The sequence below is a fragment of the Pseudonaja textilis genome, chromosome 2 (genome assembly GCF_049901715.1).
Source record: "Pseudonaja textilis isolate UNSWEBS1 chromosome 2, rPseTex1.2, whole genome shotgun sequence".
Taxonomy (NCBI): Eukaryota; Metazoa; Chordata; class Lepidosauria; order Squamata; family Elapidae; genus Pseudonaja; species Pseudonaja textilis.
Window position 1 is genome coordinate 49,705,948 of NC_141991.1, and position 20,243 is coordinate 49,726,190.

Consider the following 20,243-nt stretch of genomic DNA (forward strand, 5'->3'; position numbering starts at 1 on the left):
CTGCACTGTAGAATCGCATGTTTAAGATTTTAAATTTTACAAGATGATAAAGTTGATGGGTTTTACAGTCTGTATGTTAAGACCTGAATAATATCAAAGTCAGTAGATTTTGACAAACTACCATTGCTTTTGATTTTGATAATGGTGACAACTTCCAGTGTTGCTTTAATTTGATCATAGGGAATTGGAAGCCTTTTTCTCATAAAATACTGCACTGGATCAGCTTCAATTAGATCTATACTTAGGTTAAATTGTTGTGAGAGAAGACAGGGTGGCATGCAGTATGTAAAATCTTGTAACTTCTGAGATTTCCCTTATATCTCTAAATATTTCAAAATTGTTGTTATATAGAAGAACTGAAAATACTCCCTTAAAGCAGTAGAAATGAATAGTTATGACGTATAGCCTGGATCTGGAAAATATTTTCCTCTGCTTTGATAGTTCTACCTTGTTTCAATAGCATCAGGACTTTCCTCCTGCATCACCCAACATGGTGGCCAAAGCTTTTTAATAAGAGGAAGCTTGAGCTTCTCAAAATCCATGCCATCAAGAATACTTTCTCTTAAGCTCTTTGTTCCAATAGTTCCTGTGATCTGATCAGGTTTTAGCCTCCCATCCGCAGTTCATCAGGTGTTCTCCAAATCTAGGCTGCAGGGTTGGGAAATACCACACAGTACGGGATTTGAAATAATATGGTGGCTGGAAGAGAAATTCTGTTGCACAAGTAGAATTTTAAATTTTGCATGAATAGCATTTAGACTTATATACTACTCCATAGTGCTTTACAGCAATCTCTGATTGGTTACAACTTCAGCATATTGCCCCCAACAATCTGAGTCTTCATTTTATTGACCTCAGAAGGACGGAAGGCTGAGTCAACCTTGAGCATATCAAGATCGAACTCCTGGCTGTGGGCAGAGTTAGCCTGCATTCTAACCACTGCACTACCATGGCTCAGTGCTAATAGAAGCTGCTATTTTATTGTATTGTTTTAAAGTTTATTTTATATGTAACAAAATAAATGGTAGTATATGTTGAGTATATTATACATGGTGTAACTCAGCTGTTGGGTGTAGAATAGCATAGGAGTATTAGCATATCAATGAATAAATCTCTGATTTGGCAATAAACCAATGAACTAACAAGACCTTTCCAACATCTTTCTTCCTAGGAGAAGATGAACCGCCTTTGCTTGCTGCCACCAAATCCCTCGTGCCTGGAATATGTAAAGCAGAACTTCATTGCTGTATCCACACAGAAGAATTGCAGGCAATTGCACCTTTATAGTGGATTGAAAGATTGTTATGCATTGCCACTTTATCAACAGCATCTGTTTATACATTAATCTCTCTATCATTACAGCCATTTGACTTATGTGAAAGAAAATATGCTTTCCTGGAGGAGTTGCTTCCTAGAGGAGTTCATGTTTTATACTTTGTTCCTATATAGTTCTCTGTTTTGATAAGAAAACTTTCAAGAATGGAAAGATAGATATTACTATCAATTTGGGTTTAAGAGAAATGTTGTATTAACAAGGGTTAAAATCCATTTACTTTCTAATATGAAATATAGTTTTTGGAAATTACCAAATGTTTGACTTCCATGATGAACTATAATTTCATCCTAGCTGTGATTCTTCACAAGTATATGCTTTTTCCATCCTTAATTCTTTTATACCCAAGAGGAAAGACAGAGTGAGTGCTTGGTTCTAATTATAATTATGCTTCTCTTCTGTCTAAAATGGATATTCTGATTAATACTTATATTGTCATAAAATTATGGTTTGAAAGTAGTTTAAAATGAAACTGACTACAATTCAGTGTAACAGCCTATTTAACTGCAGGAAATGTTTGATCCTCTGATGCTCTGTGCATTATATGTATCTGGTTCCTGGTTGTAAATGCTGAAGCAACTGGACATCATAATATAATGTTCAGTAATATTTGGAGATTGGAAAGCAGGATTCAGTGTTAAAATACCAAAGATGAGACCTATAAAAATAGGCTTTACTAAAACAGCAATCATTGTTGAATTTTGCTTTCCCAACCTAGCATATTTAAGTAAAAAGTTAAAAAAAATGTTTTGTGTCTTATGTTACTTGTGAGCAAACTTATATTAATGACTAGTTTGCCATTCCAATTCAAAAATAGTTTAAATTTAAACTCAATTGTGTTTCCAAGCTGTCTGCTGACATTCATGCTAGTATTAATATTTCATTGTTTAAGTATCTCTCTAAATGTTTTTAACTTTAGAAGCTAAAATATTAAAGTTCAGTTGAACAATTAATTAAAGATTAAGAATATAAATAATTGATATATAACTGAGTATTTGTTTATATGAATGATAAAGTATTCTTAGGATCATATCAACCCTTTTCTAGCCCCTATCTTTGAAACCTAAAGTTGTGACCAGAGTTGTATTTACTTTAAACTGTTGCCCTGGCTTTGTTGAGGATGTTGTTAACTCATTTACCTTACACTGACATTTTTCCAGGTTGTTTAATATTTGAAAAGAAACATAGGTAGATACATTTGCTTTTTTCAAAAAAATATGCTTCAACATTAGCAAATATCCATTTTCATGTAGATAATGCAATTTTTTGAGTCATTATATAACATTATTAAGGGGAAAGTGGTAGATAAGGATTAAAATATTTCCCCAATTTGTTCTCATTTTTTTTTACCTTAAATTGAGTCATTTTTGATAGCAGCAATTTTACTACATGTTTTAAACTTTGTTTTTTGTTTTTAAAATCAAAATTATTCCAGAAAGGAATTTAAACTTTCTTAAATAGTTTAATGCGGGGCAATAATTTTGTGGAAAATTTTTTTCCATAAACAATGATACACATATGATAATCATTTTTAAACCTTGCACTGTCCCTTCTGTATATTTGCTGACCACTTGAAAATGTTGCTTGTGTATCCTGATTACTTGAAAGTCCATACAACAGTTCTGGAGGATTTCCTTAAAATAAGATTAATGTTTTTTTAAAGTAAAGAACATATGTGGTAAAGAATTCCTATCAGGATTTTCCCAAAAGAACATTTAATCATGGAAAGGTTCCTGTATCTCTTATATTCCTTGAGGATCTGAAGTGGCCTTCCTTTACTAATGCTGCTTAAGAGTTATGAAAATTAAAATCCAGTATTTCCTCAGGGCAGCATATAGATAACTATCTATATTTTCTGGGTTTCCAGTGGTTTTTGAGTTTGTACTCAATCATATCTTCACAATCTGAGTTTTATTTAATTAACATACAAATAACTTGATCTTTATTATTTCAAGTTATATCCATCATTTTGATAAAATACCGTCGGTTTTAGGAACTAACAACTCTAAAATCATATCAATGATTTTTCAACTAACCTAATGTGGTAATTGGATTACCACTAAAATTACTACTTTTCCAAATCAGCACTTCCCTCCACTCTCAGCTGTCTCTTCCTCAGAATAGGTAACAGTTTCCTTTATCGATGTCATATTTGCAATACCTCTCAGGGATATTTTTGGCATATTTTTTATGTTTTACTTGCATGTTTTAAGTATTCATGCAAGTGAAGAAATGCCTCAATATTGCATACCATCTTTTTAAAAAAAATTTCTGCCAGCTTCAGAGATCTCTTCTCTTTTTCAAAATCATTTTCCAACTCAAGGGAATGAAAAAAACTGGTTACAGCCAGCTTGTGATTCCTTATTTGTTCTAATACTATTCATTGAAACTTACTTACCAATTACTTCTTATTGGATTAATTATATTTTATAATTTAACATTACAATTAAAAACAAAAAAATTTAATACAAGCTAAAAGAATAAAAATGCAGAAAAGAAAAATAGAACGAAAAGAAAAAAATAAGGTAGGAAACAAAGAAAAGAAATATATAAAGAAATGACTTTTTTCTTCATCTAAAGTATCAACTATTTTAACAACTTATCAACCTCTCTAACAATGCAACAAAGTATCTATTCTTCCCATACCTCATATCTATAAACAATTCACTAAAGACACCATTGTTCTAATTAATGAAGTTTATTAATGATTATCAGAGATAACATCTCTATTTTAATCTTTATAAAATAAGTCATTTCCTTTCTTTTTATGGTACTTTTAGCAATCTTCAGTTAATTATATTAATCCACCATTTATCACTTTCTGTTCAGAGAGAACCAATGACCATAGAAATTTATATATTTCCATGGTTTGTTATTTATTATTAAAAAAATAAAGGAACTCTTCATCCCCTTCATGGTTTTAAAACTAAGAGATAAAAAGTGGCATTATTTTTTCCTGCAGAGGAATAAAGGCCCGTTTTTCCTGACCAACTGCTTTTACATTGTTACTTCTTTTCTCTTCCTCGTATCCCAACACCAAAAAATTAAAAATAAATTTAAAAACCCAAATTTCCCCCAAAAGCATGCATACAGAATCTCTTCTGGAGAACACGTAGGAGTTAGTCTTTCTCCATTCTATAAGTCCAACCAACAGATTACAAAATAGAATAAAAATTTAGTGAAGTCTCTTAAACATGCTAATCAAAAAAGATAGGGTGTGGGGGTGGGGGTGAATAAGAATATTAGAAAAATAGGTCAAAAAGTAGGTGCATATAATTGATTGTTTAAACCACTATTTCTCAACCTCAGTAACTTTAAGATAAGATAGGTGGACTTCAATTCCCAGAATTCCCCAACCAACATTATTAGTTGAAGTCCAGCCATCTTAAAGTTGCTGAGGTTGGGAAACACTGGTTTAGGCACAATCCTGAGATACAGATTCCAGACTCTATTAATCGCAAGAAAGAGTAGTGTGGATATTGAACTTATTGTGCTTCATAAATTTGAGTAAAACTCAGAAAGGGCTTACAAGATAAATAGGTAAATCAAGTATTTATGAGAATGCTAGTGAATTCTTGTCATGTAATAGATAAAAAGCTAATACTGTACAAATTGTCCAATTCCTTACATTTTTTAAGAACGATAGGTTGAAATGTTTTCAGTTTACTTGAGCATTGGAAAAGCATACAATTCCTTTATGGTTTTTATGCAGACTTAAAAAAACCTGATTTGAAGTAGGGATGTAATTCCTTTTTCTAAGACAGAATTAGTTATGTTGTGTTCACTTCTGGTGTAGAAGTCCAGAAAGAATTCAATCAAAAGGAAAAATCTTAGGCTGCTAAATTGCCTGAAGGCTTAATGGGACTTTCTGTTCCCTTCCCTTTGTTGTTACTTATAAACTGACCATAACCTTATGCAGAATTAAACATGATTTGTTCAGTTAGGAATAGTGGTAACTGGAGCAATAGCCTACAGGGAACATAAAGTAGACCTAGAGTCAAAGAAGAGGCAATATAGTTAAAATATAGTTGCTGTTCAATTGCGTTTGTGCACTAGGTATACACTTGACCTCCATATATACTAGTGTGTCCATGAGAAAAAGCAACTTTTTAGGTAGTACCATTATAAGATGGCATTAGCTAGAAATAATTTACTTGGGTTTGTTTGGATTAAGCAATCACCACAGAAGCTTACAAGCTGTTTTTCTCCTTAAAAGACATGGCAATTCCCAGCTTACGTTAAATTAAAAGTACTTAACTATTTTAACAATGAAATTGTCATACAAAATATTTCTGTATGCTTTAGAGTGAGGTTACTATTTTTCCTTTCCAATGTTGAAGGTATACCAAAGGCTCAATCATCACGGTGAATTTTTGAGAAAGGATAGAATTTCCCATGAACAAGTTCTGTACATACTTGCCTGGAATATGTGCTCCTTTGATTATCTGATAAATTCCATTTAGAAATCTATTGAAATATGAATTATCTTTTTATGCAGCTCAGAAAACATTGGATAACATTGATTCATAGATTCTGTGTACTTACACTGAAATTAAACTTGAGTGTGTCTAAAATCTGCCTGGTATGCGTCTCTTGGATATTAGATTTTTGCAAGATTGGAGTATTCCAATATCCTTGTGCAAATAGAATGGCCCCTTCCATTCATGAAGGAATTTAAATTTAGCCAGACTGAAAGAAGAGGTTGAAGTAATTTTTGTTGACTTCCTTTTGTTCTGCATCCTCACACTATTTGCTTAGTAGAACAGGCAGTTCCATAGTCACCCTGTGTTGCAGGAGAAAACTGACCATCCTTTGAATAAGATACTAATGAAGCTGTGGATTCATACCACCACAGTTCAGTATTTCTGTCCTTCATTAGGATCACAGGAAAGCTTCTTGAAAGCCAAAAATATTAATATACATTTTAGAGGTTAGATTATGATTATTTTAGTATTGTTTTAGATGAGATGCCAAACAAATTTAATATTGTAACATAATTCACCATTATTTTTTAAGACTTTACAGGTATGGAGATATTTTATAAATGCTTATAATTCTTGTATGAATTAAATTGAAATATGTAAGAAACATCAACATGGGTCAATACTTAAGTAAATGTAGTGATTTTCATGTTTATGTACAAAAATATAAGCTCTTGGTAATAGCTGATATTAGGGTGAATTTATTTTTATGTTGCCATAATTTAGAAATTGACATCAGAATAAAAGGTCATAAAAATAATTTTGAATTGCTTATGTTTTTATGCTAGATTGTTTTTGTAAGCATGCATTTCTTCAAACAGCTTCACAACAAGAGTAACAATAAAAATTGTGTACTTCTTTATCCATTGTTATTAACTTCTTGGGATAAAATCTCTTTACAGCTGTTACTACAAAACATAATTGCGAATAAATTGAAATTGTTTGGAATAAAACAACATATTATAAAAATTTAGTATCTAGAAGCTCTTCTGTTTCTAATGAAATGCAGGGGACTTTAGTTTATAATTATTTTAGTGAATATTATATATGGAATAAATTAGCTCTCGGAGAAAAACCAGAGCTTTAGGAGAAACTTATTTGGTTTCAAAAATCTGTAAATCAACTATTGTGAGGGTGAGGCTATAGCCCAATGACCATGATGGCGAACCTTTGACATGCATGCCACACGTGACATGCAGAGCCATTTGTGCCAGCACGTGAGCTGCAGGCAAACTTACAGCTGATTTTTTGTGGGTTTGAGGCCTTTTTTGGCCTCCCAAAGGCTTGAGGAAGGCTTCTGCAGGCTGAAAACTAGCCGTTTCATCACTCCCTGTTTTTCTGAAAATATTGGAAGTGACAAAACGGGGCCCTCTCTCTCTCAGTGGTTAGCATATTGCAGGCTAATTCTGCTCACACTGCCAGGAATTTGATTCCTTCTATCCTGACCAGCTCAAGGTTAACTCAGCCTTCCATCATTCTGAAGTCAGTGAAATGAGGACCCAGATTGTTGGGGGCAATACTCTAACTCTCTAAACTACTTAGAGAGTGTTGCAAAGAACTGTGAAGTGGTATATAAGTCTGTGCTATTTCTATTGCTATATTGGCTACCTTTCTCGTGTCAACAAATGACCTTACTTCAGTGGTGGGATGCTGTTGGTGTAACAACCAGTTTGCTAATTGTACGCTAGTTTCATGCCTAAGGCAGGATTATAACCAGGTCTCTTGGTTTCTAGTACAGTGCCTTTAACTACTATACCAAAACAAACCAGAACTCATTAGATATCATTTTATGACAATTCTACAATCATATTTTAGTGCTCTCTTAAAATATTAATGGATCTATGAAGTTTGGGCTGAAAATTTTTCAGTAATATTCATAGCTTTTTAAAAACTTTTTTAAAGAACTAATGCAAAACATAAAATATTTTAAAGAAGTACAAAGCTATCCCAAAGGTGCTTTTTCATGAGGCAACTGGACTTACTTGTTTTTCTTTGAAGAGGTTTCACTTCTCATCCAAGAAGCTTCTTCAGCTCTGTATAACTCTAGTTCCCATGTATAGTGTAAAAGTAAGGACTGCTACAATGTACTTCCCAAAAGTGAAGCATAGCATGTAATAATTGAGTGTTTGTGAATGTTTCAGTAAATATTCATCTTGAGTCATAAAAGAACAAAGGTAGCTACCCTTCATTAAAATATTTGCAAACATGCCAAAATGCTGAGTGAGAATTAAGAGGAAGCCACAATGATTTTCAGAATAACACATTTACTGCACATAGTAATTATGCATGTATTAATATATATTGACATGGTATTTTTATATGGATACATTTATGTAAAATAAATGTTATTTATTAGGCTTATATTGTGGATTTCTCTTGCTGTTTTTAACCAAAACAACATTTAAAAGTATATTTTATGACTAAATAATACAATATTTGAGTATGGCTCTTTAGAATATGGAACAGAATAGAATAGAAAATATGAAACAGAACAGAACAGGAACAGAACAGGAAAAGAAAGAGACTGTTCAGTTTCTTTTAGAAGGCATTTGATGGGAACACAGGAGAAGGAACTTGATGCTTAGTTTGAGACTTTGGACTCAAATTTCTGACAAACTGGCTAGCCCTCTTTCCATTATCTTTTTGGCAAAATGTATTACTTATTCTGGCAGCATTTGGGTGTATAAATACATTTGCTATTGAGTCACCTTGATGATGACCATTTTATTAAAATGTTTATTAAATTATTGTGTCTGAGCAAAACATTTTAAAAGATAGGTGGCAATTAGATGTGAAATATAAAAATACTAAGTATTTATATCCTGATTTTTTATTTAGAAGAGAGTGGCTTAAATTTTAAAACAGGATCAGCAATCACAAATTATCTCTTGGTCTAAAATATATACTATAATGTAACTTCCTATCAAGTTTTAAGATTTGCTTAATAGTCTAACTAGTATTTGGAGACAACTTGTGCGCAATTAAATTTAGAAAAATGTCATTTCTAATTATTCAGTCTTTGTAATTAATTTCTTTTCCCTCCTTTCCTTCTTTATCTTTTTGCCATTCTTTCTGTGATTTATTTTATCCTAAGTTAATCAAACAATTGTATTTATGGTAACCTTTTCCTCAATGCCTTCCTCTTCCCATTGATGGCTCTTTTTAGAAATTTAAACAATGGGCCTGACCAGTCTTCAACTTTTGGCAGCCAGAGACCAAGTCTGAAATGTTAAGTACTGTAACAAAAAGGCTAAAATGATTGCCGAGGGGTATGTAAGTAGTTAGTTATAAAACTGTTATTTTGCAGGCAATAAGGAAACTATAATTGAGAAGCTCCATAAAGAAAAGTGGGTTTGTAGCTCCAGAACAGTGAGCTGTTCCTTTGACCTTACCAACATCACACAACAGCAGAGAGTACAGGTAGAGTCCTCAACTTATGACCACAATTCAGATCAGAATTTCCATTGATAAGCAAAGCAGTTGTTAGGTGAATTGTGCCTTATTTTCAGACCTTTCTGCCATGATGGTTAATGACTGCAGTTGCTAAGTGAATCAAGTGGTCATAAAGTGAATGCAGCTTCCCCTATCGACTCTGCTTGTTGGAAGCCAGCCAGAAAGATCACAAATGGCAATCATATCACCCTGGGATGCTGCAACCAACATAAATATAACATAAACTCTCTTCATACTCTACATAAATGACCTCTGTGATCATATTAAGAGCAACTGCTTTCTCTTTGCTGATGATGTAAAGCTGTTCAATACCACAGACAAGACTGCTACCCTTCAAAAAAAATCTTGACTATGTATCAGAATGGTCAAACAAATGGCAACTTCAAATCTCAACAAATAAATGCTCTGTCTAACATATTGGCAAAAAAAATCAAAAAATAAAATACAAGCTGAATAGTCAAGACCTTGTTGATAATCCAATCTCTGAAACGGACCTTGGAATACTCATCTCTAATGATCTAAGTGCTAGAGCCCACTGTAACTACATAGCCAAAAAGGCATTAAGAGTTGTTAACCTAATCCTACGTAGCTTTTTCTCTGGTAATATCACACTATTAACGAGAGCATACAAAACATTTGCTAGACCAATACTCAAATACAGTTCATCAGTCTGGAACCCACATTATGTATCTGATTTTAGCACAGTTGAGAAAGTCCAGAAATATTTCACAAGAAGAGTTCTCCACTCCTCTACTCGTTGTAGAATACCTTATGCCACCAGACTTGAAATTCTAGACCTAGAAAACCCTGAATTACGCCGTCTTCAGTCTGATCTAAGTATGGTATATAAAATCATACATTGCAATGTCCTACCAGTCAATGAATACTTCAGCTTCAACCATAACAACACAAGAGCACACAATAGATACAGACTCAAGGTTAACCGCACCAAACTTGATTGCAGGAAATACGACTTCAGCAACTGAGTGGTCAATGTCTGGAATACTCCACCTGACTCGGTGGTTTCTTCCCCAAACCCCAAAAACTTTACCTTAGATGGTCTAATATTGACCTCACCCCTTTCCTAAGAGGTCTGTAGGGAGCGTACATAAGTGCACCAATGTGCCTACCGTCCCTGTCCTATTTCTTTTATTTTTCTTATATGTACCCATTTCATGTGTTCATAACTATGTATATACTTATACCTATTATCTTGTAAGCGATTGACAAATCAAATAAATAAATAAATGCTGGTTGAGAAGCATACACATTGTTTGTATTACTGTGGGTATGTTGAAAGTTGTTAAGTGTGCGGTCCAGTTGGAAATTACTTGTTTTTTCAGTGCCATTTTAACAATTGCTAAACAAATAAGGTAAGCGGAGGACTTATATATCTGTTTGTAGTCTTGGTCTAATTATTTCCTTTTATCAGTTTGCCATCCTTGCCATTCTACTGTATTTACTTCATTCTGCCCTATCTCAGGTCACTTCAGGGCTCACTGCCAGCCCTAATCTCCCCACCTGGTCACTCTGCTTTCCCTTTTACAGTCACTCACTGATATCCTCAAGCTGCAGTGCTGCCTCTCCCACCCTTTCTTCCTTCTTTTTTTTAAAGTCAACAACTGAGAGAGACCCAAAACAAGGGATGATTATCCAGATGTTTCTTAACATGCCTACCTGATCTGAATAGAAAATGTGAATATGTTATCATTCGGCTGCTTGGAATCAAGTCAGTTTCAGATATGTACTTTGCCAACAGTCAACACTTACTTTTTTTCTTTTGGCAGAAATTGAAATCTCTAACCCAAAGACTTAAATTACAGCATAACAAGAATGGCAGCTGCTCTAAACGTGACCTACAAAGGGCACCAAAACCTTTGGTAAAAGAGGGTTGCACCGACTACTGTAATCAGATTTTTTGCCTTTGGGTATCTGATTGGATTCTTGTGGCCTTTATAAACCAAGTATATCAATGGCTGGAGGCTAGCATTTGCTTTAAAGCACACCTGCCTGCCAGAGGGGGGAAAAAAAGCAAAAGAGACAAAAACGTAAATCCGTAATATGCTTCAATATAAGGAGGAATGTTGCTAGATCCAGTGTTGCTTATTTCATTTCCAAACACGGGCTAAGTGAATGAGCCAGCACATTCGTTTCTGCTATAGCAGGACTATATTATAGGAGAGGACAATATTAACTATACAGGAAACTGGTCGGGTTCATAAATAATAGGGCATAATGTGCTTTGCTTAGTTTTGGCTCGACTGGCAAATTAATCTTTGTGGTTTATTCAACAAAACATGTTTAAACAATGCATCGTGCAACCTGTAGACTCAGTGGGGTAAGCTACTGAAGAATTAACCTTTTTTAAAAAAAAAAATCGAGATCTCTCACATCTTAAAGAAAATCCTCAATTAGCAAGAATAATGGAAAATTACTTTTCTTTGCCGTTGAAATCACAGGTTTTACAGTCAGGGATAGGAAGACTGTCTCTTGAGACAGGACAGCTGGGATTTCCGCCATTAGTTAGAACCTCCCCCCAATTTTTCAGAAATTAAACCTCGACGTGTAATAACCACAGATACTTCCAAGAGGGAACTCCTTCTGAATACTCCCTCTAAACAAAATAAAATAAAAAAGGGCGGATGACACGAAACGAAATCACCACGGGGAAGCGAACAATACTAAGAGTCGGGCCAAAGAGGACTGGCGAAGGCGAAGCGGTTTTGCAAACGATTCCTGGCCGCCCAGATGTAAATAAACGGTTTTTGCCCGGAAAGCCCATTCTCACGAGTTTAAAAGGCTCATGTAATAATACGCCTTTCTCTCTCCCCCCCCCACCCCCCCGCAACGGGGCGCGCTTCAACGACTCCTCGGGCCGCTCTCGCTCTTTCAAAAGTGTGAGGCGGGAGTCAGTTGCAGGAAAAACCGAGCCAAGGGGCGGGGACACAAGTCGCAACCGCAAAGCTAGTGGCGGGCGGAGGGGGGGGGGGGAAGAAGACTATTATTCCTGTGATTCTCGCGCTGTGGGGATAGTGAGTGTGGGTTTGAGTGGGTGTTTTGTGTGTGGGCGTGCGCGCGCGCTGATGCCGGGCGAGAGCTGCCTTTGGGGTTATAGAGCCGCCGCCTCTCGCCGAACTACCCGCGCCGGACGCAAAAAAGTTCTCCGTGGGGAGGAAAGTGGACCCACGTCACGCCCCGGGTCTCTTCTCCCGCCCCCCCCCCACCTCTCCCTCAGCTGCCAGGTGCCTGCGCGATCAGCCCGGAGGAGCCCTGCTGCCTTTAGCCCGCAGCTCGGAGGATCTCATGCAGGGGGGAGAGGAAGAGCCCGAAAGCACCAGGTGAGGCTTCCGTGCAGGGAGGGGTCGCTGGGGAAGACCTGGAGGGGAGGTGGGGGGGGGGAGGAAAGAGAGAAGCGGGGGAGTGTTAGTTGAGGTCAGGGCGGGGACTCAGCTCCCGCCTGTCAAAGGAGATTCTCGCCTCAGGGCATGGGAGATCCTGGCGATCGAAATGCAACCGTTGGAAAAACCCGAATCGGTTTGTGTCCCTACGGAGGCGGAGTTGCGCTCTCAGAATCCCCCCCCCACGTCATACGTCGAGTTTGGAAAGTTTGAAAAATTCCCCTGAGTTCAGACCAGGGTGTTTTTTTGGGAGGAGAAGGAAGAGAAGGGTGCGAGTTGATGGTGGTGTGTTCCCCCGCGCCCGCCCCTGCATTTGTTGTGCCGCAGAAACCTTCTGTTATGCTTCTTCCTATTCAGCACAGTCTGTGTCTCGGAGAGAGAGGCTCACATGCTCCTGAGCTCAATCCTTAACCGGCCTCGAAATGGATAATCCCGGCCGTTTTCTAGTTGCAGAAGGGAGCCGCTTACTTACTGCAGTTAAAAAGAAAAATCCCTTGGACGATGAAGTAGCAAGTGCTAGGAAACTTATCTTTGTAAAACGATTAAAACCAAAAGTATTTACATGTAGCCGATAAAAGTTACCGCTGCCTAGGGAGGCTCTCTGAGAAAATTTCAAGGCGCACAGATACTCTTACCGGCTTATCTTGTTTATTCTTGCAGCCTTTCTTTGGAAGAGAACAAAAAAGGTACAGGAAAAATAAACGCCTTGCTTAATCTTTACACATCATCCTTTTGTATAGCCCAGTGCAATACATTTATCCCGGAGGCTGGAACATCCATCTGTTCCTATTAGATCCATGTTCTACAGATGCTCCTTATGTTCTCCAGGGGTTGATGAACTACAGTTGCCAGCATCCTTCACCACTGGCTGTGTTGGGAGTTTAAGCAGGTTCCAGAGAACCACAGATCCCGCCTTTAACAAGATACCTCATCACCACAATTGCTTTATATGTCTTTTAAATTAGAATAATGCTAGTTATCTTGATAACTATAACATGCTGAAAATGGCAGTAGAATAGAATTTATATGAACACAATCTTGTGAATTGGGTGGCCAGAGTCAAAAACTCTTGGAATTTTGTTCTGTCTCACATCTACCCAGATATCTAGTTATAAGAAGGATAAGCATGCAGCACCACAACTGCAGGCCCTGGAGTCCCCTTCAATTGTACCATTGCAAACTGTCATCTTGATGCAATGCTAAAATGATCTCCCATCCTTTTGGAATGAAAAATAGGCTTAATAAGAATAGAACTAGATTCCCAACCAGCGATCAAACTAATACTTTCCAAGAAGTCTACAGTTACTAACCCCAAAGAATTCAAATTCCACACAGACTGTAAATATTGCAAAACAGTCTTCATTTCTATGCTGTCGAATTGAGGAAGCCTTGCTGAAACTTCTGCCAAAAATGTGAACTTTATTTTGGTACTGATCTCTGTAAGCCAGGAGAACTTCATCTAAATGTATGTAGGCTTAATTCAGCCTTAAAAAGAGTAAATTCCAACTCAGAAAAATCCTGTCTGTTCCAATGTGTGTGATGCAGCTCCATTCATCTTGTATAACAATTGCACTCTCTAGCTATCAGCCTCCTTCAACATTAAATGTGGACTCTAACCAACAAATCTTGTCCACATCTGATCTATAATAATATTTCCAAAGAACTGAAAGTAGCATTCAGAACTTTTCAATACAAAGATATTTGCAATTAAACATTAATAAAAATGCCAAGAATTTATGCCCCATTCTGGAAGAATCCAAGTTTGTGATTGTTCTGTAGAGCACTTAGTATAATAACGTAATAAAATAGCCATTGGTTATGTGACAACTTGTGCACCACAATCCACTGATCAGTTGTAATAAATCTCAATCATAATTTGTTTTTTTACCAAAATATATACTATTTGGGCAGTGCAGCATTGTGTTCCTGTGCAGCCTGGATTAATTGCTTTGGGGGGTGCTTTGGGGGTGACATTTCTCTGTGGACTACCAACATTTTCTCACAGACCACCAGTGGTCCCCCGCCCACTGGTTGGAGACCACTGGTCTGCAGTTTGATCCTGACTGGTTGAAGGTTGACTCGGGCTTCCATCCTTCTGAGGTTGTAAAATGAAATACCCAGATTGTTAGGAGAAATATTCTGACACAGAGAGAGGGCTATAAAGCACTATGGGCCTGTATATAAAGTCTAAGTGCTACTGATATTCTCTTATTTCTTCTTCCTAGCAAAAAATATGTGCAGATATAACCTATCAGCATTCTAAAGGGTTATCTGCAAATTATAATTGAGTGCTGACAAAATTGAAGTAAAATAGATACAGTAGTGAATTCCAAGACATTGAGAAATATGGCATGTGTTAGTTTATTTTTAAATATATCCCCCTCTGATTGTGATCATAGGAATTTTATCTTTGAGTGCAATTTCCATGTACTGCTGAATAATGCATATTCTAATTAAGTGGTACTGTAATTCGTATCAGTGGAAGTATCTTTAGTTTACAGTAGCAGAACTGGTTTTGTAACATTTTCTTCCCATGTTCACTTTATGTTTGAAGACGACATTTGCAGACAGACATTTGTTATGAGGGTCAGCTGTCACTTTTCTTTAAGCTTAATTTTCAGCATGTAAGTAATTAAAAACTACAATCTTTTTTAAAAATCCATATACCTTCTCATATATGCTTTTGTCGTGTTTTTTAAAAAAGAAACCTAAAGCAGCCATCAACTTTTCCCAGATTGCAGAACTGTGTAGCATATAGTGTTCTTACAAGTTCAGTTAATAAAACACATGATCTTCAACATCCTTCAATTTTTTCTGCAATGATAACACTTTGCATTGGTATATGACACTTTAGCACATTATAACAATAGTTTCAATCAAGCAACAACTGCATCTGAAAATGGGGACCCAGAGTTAAAGGAGATCCAATGTAGAATGCACTCTAAATTACTTTTATACAATCTTAATTTAGAAGATGATAATCTAGAAGTCATACATGAAATTAGTCTTGGCTGCCTGCTTGCCTTGTATATATGTATATAGACACACACATACACATATGAATCTCAAGCTTTAAGGTGTTTTCTGATCAATGGATATTTGGGTATTTTTTCCTCCTAACTTAATGAAAGTTCACTGGATGACTTTGGTCAGTGAGTGTCCCTTAGCCCAACTTATCTGACAGGGTTGTTGTAGAGAAAAAATGGAGGAAAGAATACTATGCACAGCACCTTAAAGGTGGAATATACTGTACTGTAAATCCAACAAAACTTAAATATAAATGTATAGACACTAATATACATATTGTATCTGACTAACAGAATTCACACATTTGTTTCATTTGGTGTACAGTTTCTGTTTCCAGTAATAAACAGTATACTGAAAAATCCAGAATCCAGAAAAAACAATAAATAGTAAATTTCTGTCACATGGCAGGGTAGATATAGAAGTTACTAGTAACTGAAAAAGATCAACCATATAAGAAGTCTGTATTGATGAGATGTTAGTGTGGCAAAACCTAGAGGCTTGGATGCTGGTCAGTTGTTTGGTAATCTTCCCATCTTCTCCACAAGTAACAATGATGCCAATGGTAGACTTAAGTATGCCACTGGAATGTGCAGGACTCAGTCTGATGCTGCAGAGTGCCTTTCCTGCAAAATGCCTTTTGAATGGCAACATTAGGTCAGGAGTTGATCATCTGGAAACAATCAATAATGGGATTTACGGCCAGCAAGGCTTCATGATTGTATAGTGAAACTTCATAATTCAGGTCCCCAATGAGTGCATTTCTTAATACAATATTATATTGGCAATAAAGAAGTAAATGTCCTTTGAGCTAAGTTGAGCTTCACTCCTGGCGACTACATAGTCCATTTTGTTTTCTTCGCCAGGACATGGAAGTGGTTTGCCATTGCCTTATTCTGACATGTTTATCTCAGCTTCCCAGTCTAGTTACAGCCTTGGGATTTCCAAGGGGTCTCCAATCCAAAGTCTAATGAGGTCTGACCTGATTGATTTTGCAAGATAAGTGAAAGTTCGCTGAGTTTCACCAGACGCTATGAATTTGGCAATATACGGTTAGAATTCTGAATGAGAAATGAATGGATTACTTCACAGTTTTTGTATCTAAATCAAAATAAGTCTTAAAATAACCTTTTGCTTTGATTCCTTCTGAAATTGCTTATTTATTAATTATTCTGAAAATAGTAATTGATTGGTTTTTCTACAATTACTTCTTTTAATATCAGAAAAGGAAGATCTTTTTCTTGGTGTTGGTTATGCTAGAAATTGAGTTAAGGGCAGATATCACTAACATATTTAAGTACACTCCAAACTTTAGTTGAGGATTATGGCAGTGATGGTATGCTACTGGTTCGGACCAGTTTGGTTAAACCGGTATTAAAAAAAAGCCCTGAGAGGAGGGGAAAAGAATCCAATCAGATGAGAGGAAAAAGAAGAGAAAAGGGCAGGATCGGCCCTCCCACCCACCCCTGTGCTTTTCTCTTCTTTATCCTCTCAGCTGATTGGCACTGCAGTCTCAGCTGGTATGGGAAAAGCTGTGCACTGGCATTAGGCAAAGCACGCCCACCAAGCCATGCCCACTGAACCGATGGTAAAACAATTTGAATCCCACCACTGGATTATGGTTTAACTAGTCTTCCTACATAAGGGAATATGAGTCATGTGAAACAGTAAATATCTTATTGATATTTTTTTCAATATATTTCAACATAGATATCCTTGATCTCTAATTCAACAATATTGATAGATAAAGGGGATATAATGTAGCAAAAATCATGCATTGTTCATTCTGTAATTTAAATAAAAATATTCAGAAATTTCACATATGGAAAAAGTAAATTCCTATATTTATTGATATCTCAAATAGTTAAAATTAGAACTGGGTGAACCAGATTGGATGCAGATTATTATAACATCATTAGAGAGGATCTGGGATGAACCTGTCCTATTGAAGCATAAGATATTTAGTTTGATTTTATCTTTGTTGCTAATGTGTGTAGAACTAGAACTACACCAGAACTAGATTGAAATTGCTCTCTGAGGCGTTAAGAAAGAAGGTTATGGATGTCTGTCTCACCATGACTAAGGTCAAAGTGCATGAGTCTACCATTAGAAAGAAGCTGCACAAATTAGACCTTGAGGTTGTTTCTGTGAAAGGGACCAATGCCAGCTATTAGAACCAAGAATGGGCTTATTTTTTCCCACAAAAGGAAATGCTATATCTGTTACTGTTTTGTGGGAGAAATTGCAGTCAGTTTTTCATAGATTATTTTTGTTCAGTTACATAAATTTTCTCTTTATATATTTTAAAATGAAAATAAAATATTGATCTATCCACGTGTTAAAAAAAATCTTTAGCTTTTTGCATGATTATAGGTGCTTCTACATTATGTTTACTGGTTTTCCATAATAATGTTTCCCTTTTTTCCCCCCCATGCCTTTGAATTGAAACATTATATTGCTGGAATACACCGAGTGGCCCTTCCCTGTTTATAAACCTAAAAATAATGGGGTTGCATTAAAGTCTAGCTATATCATTTTTGGACAACATTCTCAAACATATGCCCTTGAAGAACTCCCAGAAGCTACAGCTGGCACAACAACATAAGCAATACTGCGTGCCTCTTTGGTGTTCGTCTCTCACATTGGCTATGCAAACTGTATTGATTGCTAGTTGGTTTCTGAGTGCAATTCAAGTGCTGGTTGTTGCTTATAAAGCCCTGAATAGAATAGGACCTAGGGATCTGAGAGATTGCTTGTCTTTGACTACTTATGCCTGCCTATATGATCCAGAAGAGTGAGTGTGTTCCAGATCCCCTCCATTAAACATTGCCATCTTGTGGGACTGAGGAAGTGTACCTTCTTCGTTGCAGCCACTGTCTTCTGGAAGAGCATCCCCACAATTAGAATGGCACCCTCTCGCCTGGGGTTCCAGAAAGCCTTAAAAATCTGGCTTTGGTCCCAGATTTGGGGCTGTGGTTTATTATTTGTTCAGTGACCCCTTTTTTGTATTGCTGTTTTTCTTTAAAGATTTCTTTAATCAGCGCTACCTCTAGGATTCAGTGTTTTAAAGCTTTTTTTTAAAAAAGGTTTTTTTATACACTGCTCAGAATCCATTGGAGTTGGGTGAACAATAAATTTAAACAAACAATTAAATTTATAGACAAACGGAGAGGGGTTATGAACACAGTGGTCCTTGGAGCATTTGAGCACTATGTTACCTATTCCTGGTTTTGTTTTAATAACCCACAACAAAAATCCTGAAAGTACTTTTTACAACATGCGAATGGAATGAATTAAAATAAATTGCAAAGCCTTGTCTTCTGATTCAGAATCCATTGTGAAGTCAGAAAATCCTCCTGCATCTCTAGGCAGATGCTGAAGCAAATAATCCCTGTCAGGTTGCCTTTTGAAATAGCTGAAAAATGTAGAGATCCAAAGCAGGTTGTGTCAGCCTCTTTCCACTAGTAACGCTTTTCGGATCATCTCTTTCCTGCCTTTTCTTTGTGCAAGAGGATTCTTTTTATTTTGTTCTGCTGAACTGAAAAGCTTATCAAAATTGCCTTTCCCTCTTACAATTGTCATCAAGTCCAGCAGCAGTGGTTTTATTTCAGCTTGTGCAACATAGATTGTGGGGCTATGCTTTTCAAGAGGGAAGGTGCTACAATAGAAAGGGGCTTTCTTGTATATCCCATTATTCTTTTCACAGTAACTAATATTAGCATTGTATGTTGTATAGTTTGAGAAATGGGAGATTGAACAATCCTGCACTATTAGTAAATATCAAATACTTTGTAGACTTGTGCTTCTCACCTATAGCAACATTAAGATGTGTGGATACCAAGTCCCAAAATTCCCCAGCTAGTATGCAAAAAAAATATACTTTAGACTTACACAATCCTTTTAAAAAGATGGATATCTTACAAAAATTCTTACAATATTGTTTAAAAGAGTTAGAAACAAATCTGACTTAACCTTTACAGTTTTAAAGGTGAATAGTGTATATTATAAAGTTAAATGCTAGTAGTGTATAATAGTATGAAGTTAAAGGTTAATAGTGTATAAATTATGAAGTTAAGTTCTAAATGCTGCTTTTGAGTCTAATTCTTTCTACTTTGCACAGCTTTGGGGCATAATATGGTAACACCAACTGTCCTGGCACACATTCAGAAATACAAACAAAGGCAATTTGTGCTGGCTGGGGAAGATTAATTTGTAGAAGAATGCTATTTTTCCCAATGCCTCATATCAGCAAGATTCTTTTTTCTCTCCTTACCTTTAACATTAATTAGAAATATACTACATTTCAACTTTTTAAGTTTTCGTATTTTGTTTTTTCACTTCCTCTTGAACTTCATAGGCTGCCTGCATAATGCTGCTGAAACACACATTTCTCTAAGTTCCTTCTCTTTGCCACACTGGAAAAGCCACTTGCTTTCCTCTCCTTTGCTTCAAATAAAAAGGATGAAATTTACATTTCAGCAAGTTTATCTTACATCCATGGGTAGTTTTATTTCCCATTGGAGATTCTGCCTGCCAACTGCTATTTTTCATAGT

At 36.2% G+C, this 20,243-nt stretch overlaps 2 protein-coding genes across 4 annotated transcripts in view; both read left to right on the forward strand.

The window, feature by feature from the left end:
* IL17RD (interleukin 17 receptor D) overlaps positions 1-3,840 on the forward strand; it is a 59,797-nt gene extending 55,957 nt beyond the window's left edge. For both annotated transcript variants that reach the window (XM_026723726.2, XM_087923842.1), the window contains exon 13: positions 1,172-3,840. In XM_026723726.2, the coding sequence (XP_026579511.1) occupies positions 1,172-1,287 (116 nt within the window). In that variant the 3' untranslated portion in view covers positions 1,288-3,840. The remainder of the gene's footprint in view (positions 1-1,171) is intronic.
* Positions 3,841-12,184: 8,344 nt separating this feature from the next.
* ARHGEF3 (Rho guanine nucleotide exchange factor 3) overlaps positions 12,185-20,243 on the forward strand; it is a 139,188-nt gene continuing 131,129 nt past the window's right edge. The window contains exon 1 of one of the 2 annotated variants that reach the window (XM_026723740.2): positions 12,185-12,605. In XM_026723740.2, the coding sequence (XP_026579525.2) occupies positions 12,571-12,605 (35 nt within the window). In that variant the 5' untranslated portion in view covers positions 12,185-12,570. The remainder of the gene's footprint in view (positions 12,606-20,243) is intronic. The other variant, XM_087923848.1, reaches the window with a different exon arrangement.